This window comes from Leucoraja erinacea, chromosome 38, assembly GCF_028641065.1.
Source record: "Leucoraja erinacea ecotype New England chromosome 38, Leri_hhj_1, whole genome shotgun sequence".
NCBI classification, from domain to species: domain Eukaryota; kingdom Metazoa; phylum Chordata; class Chondrichthyes; order Rajiformes; family Rajidae; genus Leucoraja; species Leucoraja erinaceus.
This window is the reverse complement of record NC_073414.1, coordinates 1,017,083-1,024,582: the sequence shown is the minus strand read 5'-3', so window position 1 is coordinate 1,024,582 and position 7,500 is coordinate 1,017,083. Positions and strand designations below refer to the sequence as shown.

General features: G+C 48.7%; 1 protein-coding gene across 1 annotated transcript in view; it reads right to left on the bottom strand.

Annotated features, from left to right (window-relative positions):
• The window catches only part of ercc2 (excision repair cross-complementation group 2), a 32,295-nt gene that overhangs the window by 6,278 nt on the left and 18,517 nt on the right, over positions 1-7,500 (bottom strand). The window contains exons 15-19 of the mRNA XM_055663560.1: positions 6,359-6,428; positions 5,048-5,149; positions 3,680-3,743; positions 1,141-1,262; positions 292-384 (exon numbers count right to left, since the gene is read on the bottom strand). Coding sequence (XP_055519535.1) covers positions 292-384; positions 1,141-1,262; positions 3,680-3,743; positions 5,048-5,149; positions 6,359-6,428 — 451 coding nt within the window. The remainder of the gene's footprint in view (positions 1-291; positions 385-1,140; positions 1,263-3,679; positions 3,744-5,047; positions 5,150-6,358; positions 6,429-7,500) is intronic.

Sequence of the window (7,500 nt, the reverse complement as noted above, 5' to 3'; positions counted from 1 at the left end):
ACTCCTTTGAATGCCACACCTCCCCCACCTCCCATCCCCATCTCTCCCTTCCCCGCCCCTCTCCTTCCCTCCCCTCTCTCCTCCCCTCCTCTCCTCTCCCCTCCTCCCCTCCTCTCCTCCCCTCTCCTTCCCCCTATCCTCCCCTCCTCCCCATCTCTCCCTTCCCCACCCTTCTCCTTCCCCTCTCTCCTTTCTTCCCCTCTCCTCCCCTCTCTCCTACCGTCCCCTCCCCTCCTCCCCTCTCCTCTCCTCCTCCTCCCTCTTTCCCCCCTCCCCTCCACCTCCACCCACCTCCTGATACTTGTCCAGAGCCACGCTGGTCTCAGCAGCATCCTGTGTTTCAATGAAAATGAGTTTGTTTCTTTGAATGTTTTCTAGAATTCCCTGTTGAGAAAAGGAGAGAGAAAAATGGATGTAAATAACGGGTGAATAGATAGGTCTAAAATCCCCAGTGTCTTCTGTGTTTAGTTTAGAGTTAGTTTAGTTCTGCGTTTAGTTTAGTTTAGAGGCGCAGTGCGGAAACAGAGTCCAACCGACCAGCGATCCCCGCACACTAACACTATCCTACACAGAGAGCTAGATAGAAACATAGAACTATAAATAGGTGCAGTAGTAGAGGCCATTCGGCCCTTCGAGCCTGCACCGCCATTCAATATGATCATGGCTGATCATCCAACTTAGTATCCTGTACCTGCCTTCTCTCCATACCCCCTGATCCCCTTAGCCACAAGGGCCACATCTAACTCCCAATGAACTGTGGCCTCAACTGCCTTTTGTGGCAGAGAATTCCAGAGATTCACCACTCTCTGTGTGAAAAATGTTTTTCTCATCTCGGTCCTATAAGATTTCCCCCTTATCCTTAAACTGTGACCCCTTGTTCTGGACTTCCCCAAATATAGCGGAGTCAGGGGATATGGGGAGTAGGCAGGTACGGGGTACTGATTGGGGATGATCAGCCATGATCATATTGAATGGCGGTGCTAGCTCGAAGGGCCGAATGGCCTACCCCTGCACCTATTGTCTATTGATGCGTTCCGGGAGGGGGTGTCCCGGAGTGGAACAGGGCAGCCCCGTTAATCCTGGTGAATCTTGTAGGACAAGCCCACGGAGCAGCCTGAACTCTAGGCCAAGATCCCTTACCTGCTCGTACCAGGAAGCCACGATGTTCTCCATGTAATGGTAGCTGGTGAAGAACGACACGATTCCATCCGGGACAATGGCCGACATCTCCAGCAGTAGGTTGCCGTAGTTACGGATCACAGCTGGAGCAGCGGACGAGAGGAAAGTTAGTCTCCGACATTCGGACCGATTGAAGAATACAAAGTTATGATGAGGAACAAGGTTACAGAGAAAGGTTGAACAAGTTAGGGCTTTATTCTTTGGAGCGCAGAAGGTTAAGGGGGGGACTTGATAGAGGTTTTTAAAATGATGAGAGGGATAGACAGAGTTGACGTGGAAAAGCTTTTCCCACTGAGAGTAGGGAAGATTCAAACAAGGGGACATGACTTGAGAATTAAGGGACTGAAGTTTAGGGGTAACAGGAGGGGGAACTTCTTTACTCAGAGGGTGGTAGCTGTGTGGAATGAGCTTCCAGTGAAGGTGGTGGAGGCAGGTTCGTTTTTATCATTTAAAAATAAATTGGATAGTTATATGGATGGGAAGGGAATGGAAGGTTATGGTCTGAGTGTAGGTATATGGGACTAGGGGAGATTATGTGTTCGGCACGGACTAGAAGGGTCGAGATGGCCTGTTTCCGTGCTGTAATTGTTATATGGTTATAAGGTGCAGCTATTGGCCACACTATCCCTGGGAACAGCTTTGTGTGAAAGCATCTAATCATTGTAGAGAGACAAAACGCTGGAGTAACTCAGCGGGAAGGGCAGCATCTCTGGGGAGAAGGAATGGGTGACGTTTCGGGTCGAGACCCAAATTCAGACCTTGTCGGAGAGATGAGGAGAACCTCTTCAAAGTAGACATACCCTGCGGAGATTTCTCAGTGGAGCAGACGAGAGGCTTCACTGGGAAAACTCCTCTTGGCATGCCTACTTTGATTAAGTTGTCCTCTCTCCGACACACATAATAGAAACATAGAAACATAGAAATTAGGTGCAGGAGTAGAGGCCATTCGGCCCTTCGAGCCTGCACCGCCATTCAATATGATCATGGCTGATCATCCAACTCAGTATCCCGTACCTGCCTTCTCTCCATACCCCCTGATCCCCTTAGCCACAAGGGCCACATCTAACTCCCTCTTAAATATAGCCAATGAACTGTGGCCTCAACTACTACCCTCTGTGGCAGAGAGTTCCAGAGATTCACCACTCTCTGTGTGAAAAAAGTTCTTCTCATCTCGGTCGTTTTAAAGGATTTCCCCTTTATCCTCAAGCTGTGACCCCTTGTCCTGGACTTCCCTAACATCGGGAACAATCTTCCTGCATCTAGCCTGTCCAACCCCTTAAGAATTTTGTAAGTTTCTATAAGATCCCCTCTCAGTCTTCTAAATTCTAGAGAGTATAAACCAAGTCTATCCAGTATAAGACAGTCCTGACATCCCAGGAATCAGTCTGGTGAACATTCTCTGCACTCCCTCTATGGCAATAATGTCCTTCCTCAGATTTGGAGACCAAAACTGTACGCAATACTCCAGGTGTGGTCTCACCAAGACCCTGTACAACTGCAGTAGAACCTCTCTGCTCCTATACTCAAATCCTTTTGCAATGAAAGCTAACATACCATTCGCTTTCTTTACTTCCTGCTGCACCTGCTGCCTACCTTCAATGACTGGTGTACCATGACACCCAGGTCTCGCTGCATCTCCCCCTTTCCCAATCGGCCACCATAATCATCGTAGAGGTTCGACAATTGGACATAAATGTACGCTTAAAACAGATATAAAATGCTGGAGTAACTCAGCGGTTCAGGCAGCAACTCTGGAGAAAAGGTATAGGTGACGTCTCGGGTCAGAACATTTCTTCAGACCCAAAGATCTGAAGAAGGTTCTGGACATGAAACGTAGAGTTGAAGTTTTGGGTCAGGATCCTTCTTCAGCCTGATATACAGGAACGACAATGAAACAGAACAGAGGCTGCGTTCACAATTCTGCATGTACCAAACACAAGGGCACGTGGAGGCACAAAATGCTGGAGTAACTCAGTGGGATAGGCAGCATCTCTGGTCAAAAATGGGGCGACGTTTCGGGTCGAGACCCTTCTTCAAACTGATGTCAGGGGAGGGGGTGTGACATGGATAGAATGGAGTTGGAGACAGTAAGACTGGTGGGAGAACTGGGAAGGGGATGGAGAGAGAAAGCAAGGGCTACAGTCAATGTTCATACCGCTGGGGTGTAAACTACCCAAGTGGAATATGAGGTGCTGTTCCTCCAATTTGCGCTGGGCCTCACTCTGACAATGGAGAAGGCCCAGGACACAAAGGAGGCCCAGCATCTGCAGTTCTTTCTTACACAAGGACACGTGTGTTGCTAATATTTTGGGTGCTGGTCCCTACAAACAATCAATTACTACATGTTTAAGAAAGAACTGCAGATGCTGGAAAAAATCGAAGGTAGACAAAAATGCTGGAGAAACTCAGCAGGACAGGCAGCATCAATGGAGCAAAGGAATAGGTGACGATTCGGGTCGAGACCCTTCTTCACTCAATGACAGATCAAACAATCACTCACCAATGTCCTCTCTGGTTTCAAACTTGGAGCTAATCGTCACCTGATCGTTGCCTCGACCCACAATCTGAAACACAAACACAGACAAAATGTTAAGGGCGGCACGGTGGCGCAGCAGTAGAGAGCGCCAGAGACACAGGTGCTGTCTGTACGGAGTTTGCACGTTCTCCCCGTGACCTGCGCGGGTTTTCTCCGAGATCTTCGGTTTCCTCCCACACTCCAAAGGCGTGCAGGTTTGTAGGTTAAATGGCTTGGTGTAAATGTAAATTGTCCCTAGAGTTAAGGCCCTGTCCCACTTTCACCACCTCTGCCGAGTTTGCCCTTGACTCATACTCATCACGAGGTCGTAGGAGGTCGCAGCAAGGTCGTGATGCTAGTCGTAGGTACTCGTGGCATCAAGTTTTAGCCTGATGAAAAATGTCCACGAGCAAAAAAAGATGGTGAATTAGGTCGTGTAAGTGGACAGGCCCAACGATGAGCTGGCCTACAGGGAGGAGGTCCAGCACTTAGCAGCATGGTGCGCTGACAACAACCTGGCCCTTAACTCCAAGAAGACCAAGGAGCTCATTGTAGACTTCAGGAAGTCCAGAGGCGGCACGCACACCCCCATCCACATTAACGGGACGGAGGTGGAACGTGTTTCTAGCTTCAGGTTCCTGGGGGGAGTCAACATCTCCGATGACCTCTCTTGGACCCACAATACCTCTACTCTGATCAAGAAGGCTCATCAGCATCTCTTCTTCCTGAGGAGACTGAAGAAGGTCCATCTGTCTCCTCAGATCCTGGTGAACTTCTACCGCTGCACCATCGAGAGCATCCTTACCAACTGCATCACAGTATGGTATGGCAACTGCTTTGTCTCCGACCGGAAGGCATTGCAGAGGGTGGTGAAAATTGCCCAACGCATCACCGGTTCCACGCTCCCCTCCATTGAGTCTGTCCAAAGCAAGCGCTGTCTGCGGAGGGCGCTCAGCATCGCCAAGGACTGCTCTCACCCCAACCATGGACTGTTTACCCTCCTACCATCCGGGAGGCGCTACAGGTCTCTCCGTTGCCGAACCAGCAGGTCGAGGAACAGCTTCTTCCCGGCGGCTGTCACTCTACTCAACAACGTACCTCGGTGACTGCCAATCACCCCCCCCCCCGGACACTTATTATTATTTATTCAAATCGTTTGCTATGTCGCTCTTCCAGGGAGATGCTAAATGCATTTCGTTGTCTCTGTACTGTACACTGACAATGACAATTAAAATTGAATCTGAATCTTTAGTGTACGGGGATCGCTGGTCGGTGCCGAAGGACCACTTTCCACGCTGTATCTCTAAACTTGTGACACCTGTGGAAGAAACTGTGTCCAGTGGCCAGACTTACCATGGGACAGAGGCAGGTTCTCGCCAAAGTCATGGTGAACGTGGCCAGGATAACAGGCCTGAAGTCCAGGATTTTTGGATACATGTCCAGAGGGGATAATGTCTGCAAAGCAACGTAGAACATACAACCTTACAGCGGGAATTAGCTTAGTATCATCTTATTGTTTTCATCTGCACCGACATACAGTGAAACACATTATGTGTAGGGAGGAGCTGCAGATGCTGCTAGACACCAAAGATACCGACACAAAGTGCTGGAGTAACTCAGTGGGACAGGCAGCGTCTCTGGGGAGAAGGAATAGGTGACCCCTCTCATTTCTGACACGATTTGAGTTAGGACGCGATTTGGGGCTTTGATCTCTTTCTGGCCTGAGCCTGGACAAAACGAGTTGCTGCCTGACCTGGTTTTCCCCACCTCCAGTTCTCACCTCCCCCTGACTTTCAGTGTGAAGAGGCTTCCAGTCATTTCTGTACACTCGCTAATGGGGGATGTGCTTAGGTACGGAAAGCCTCTACTGGACTCTAGATAAGAAAAGTATTTCTCTCTGCATTTACACGTGTGGTTATAAAACCATCATTAAACCACAAGAATGGTCTCAACCCGAAACGTCACCCATTCCATCTCTCCAGCGATGCTGCCTGACCCACTGAGTTATGGTGCAGCAGCATCTATGGAGCTAAGGAAATAGGCAACGTTTCGGGCCGAAATTCTTCTGGAAATAGGCAACTTTTCAGGCCGAAATCCTTCTGGAAATAGGTAACGTTTCGGGCCGAAACCCTTATGGGTTTCAGCCCAAAACGTTGTCTATTTCCTTAGTGCCATAGATGCTGTCTAACCCGCTGAGTTACTCCAGCACTCTGTGAAACGTCACCTATCCATGTTCTCCACAGATGCTGCCTGAGTTACTCCAGCACTCTGTGAAACGTCACCTATCCATGAGTGCCTGACCCGCTGAGTTACCCCAGCACTCTGTGAAACGTCACCTATCCATGTTCTCCACAGATGCTGCCTGACCCGCTGAGTTACTCCAGCACTCTGTGTAGATTTCTTCGGTGTAAACCAGCATGTGCAGTTGCTTCCTACACAGCGTGAGTAGAATATAACCCATACACACCAGCTACAGCCTTGTCTGAAAGCAGTGGGAGGAATATTTAACAGCTCGGGAAATGCCTCACACGGCACTAAATTTAATCTGACAATTTTATTGCAAAGAAAGCTTAATGAAAGACTGGCGAAAGGGGAAATGCAAACAGTCGTTCAAATCACACAAACAAATCCATATTTTGATTATAGAAATAAATTGTTGCTCACCCCAGAGGTAATAATCACTGACTGAAAACGCTCAAAGACGGGCTTAATGGCGATGGATGGATCCAAGCAGCTTAGACAGGATGCAAAAGTACACAACGTTAAGAGGGTTTATTTATAATACACCATGATGTTTGCTTGTAGTCACCTCAGCAGCATTGCATCCCTCCTCACACATCACACATGGGTGTGTGGAACAAGCTGCCAGAGGAGCTACTTGAAGCTGGGACTATCCCAACATAGAAACATAGACAATAGGTGCAGGAGTAGAGGCCATTCGGCCCTTCGAGCCTGCACCATTCGCCATTCAATATGATCATGGCTGATTATCCAACTCAGTATCCCATCCCTGCCTTCTCTCCATACCCCCTGATCCCTTTAGCCACAAGGGCCACATCTAACTCCCTCTTAAATATAGCCAATGAACTGTGTGGCCTCAACTACCCTCTGTCGCAGAGAATTCCACAGATTCACCACTCTCTGTGTGAAAATTAGCCAACGTTTAAGAAACAGTTAGACAGGTACACGGATAGGACAGGTTTGGTGGGACATCGACCAAACGCGGGCAGGTGGGTCTAGTGTACCTGGGACATGTTGGCTGGCATGGGCAAGTTGGGCTGAAGGGCCTGTTTCCACACTGTATCATTCTATGACTATGACTAGTGTAGCTGGGACATGTTGGCCAGTGTGGGCAAGTTGGGCTGAATGGCCTGTTTCCATGATGTATCACTCTGTGACTATCACACAAGCACCTGCATGGAAGATTAATGCCGTTTTGGATAGGGTAATGGTCATAAAATGAGACCAGCCCAAGTTATCACAGTTTAGTTTTGAGATACAGCGCGGAAACAGGCCCTTCAGCCCATCGGGCCTGTGCCAACCAGCGATCCCCGCACACTAACACTATCCAACACACACTGGGGTCAATTTACAATTTTACCGAACCAATTAACCAACAAACCTGCACGTGTTTTGAGTGGCATGAAAAACACAGACATCACTTGGTTATTTATATTTATGCATGTGAATGTCACATTTGTGAATGAGTGAAGCATGTATTAGCATGACTATCACGTCCTGAGACGGCAGTGCTGAGTGAGATATCCACTTGAAACCCTGCGATCCATCTGATTAAGATAGGCCCA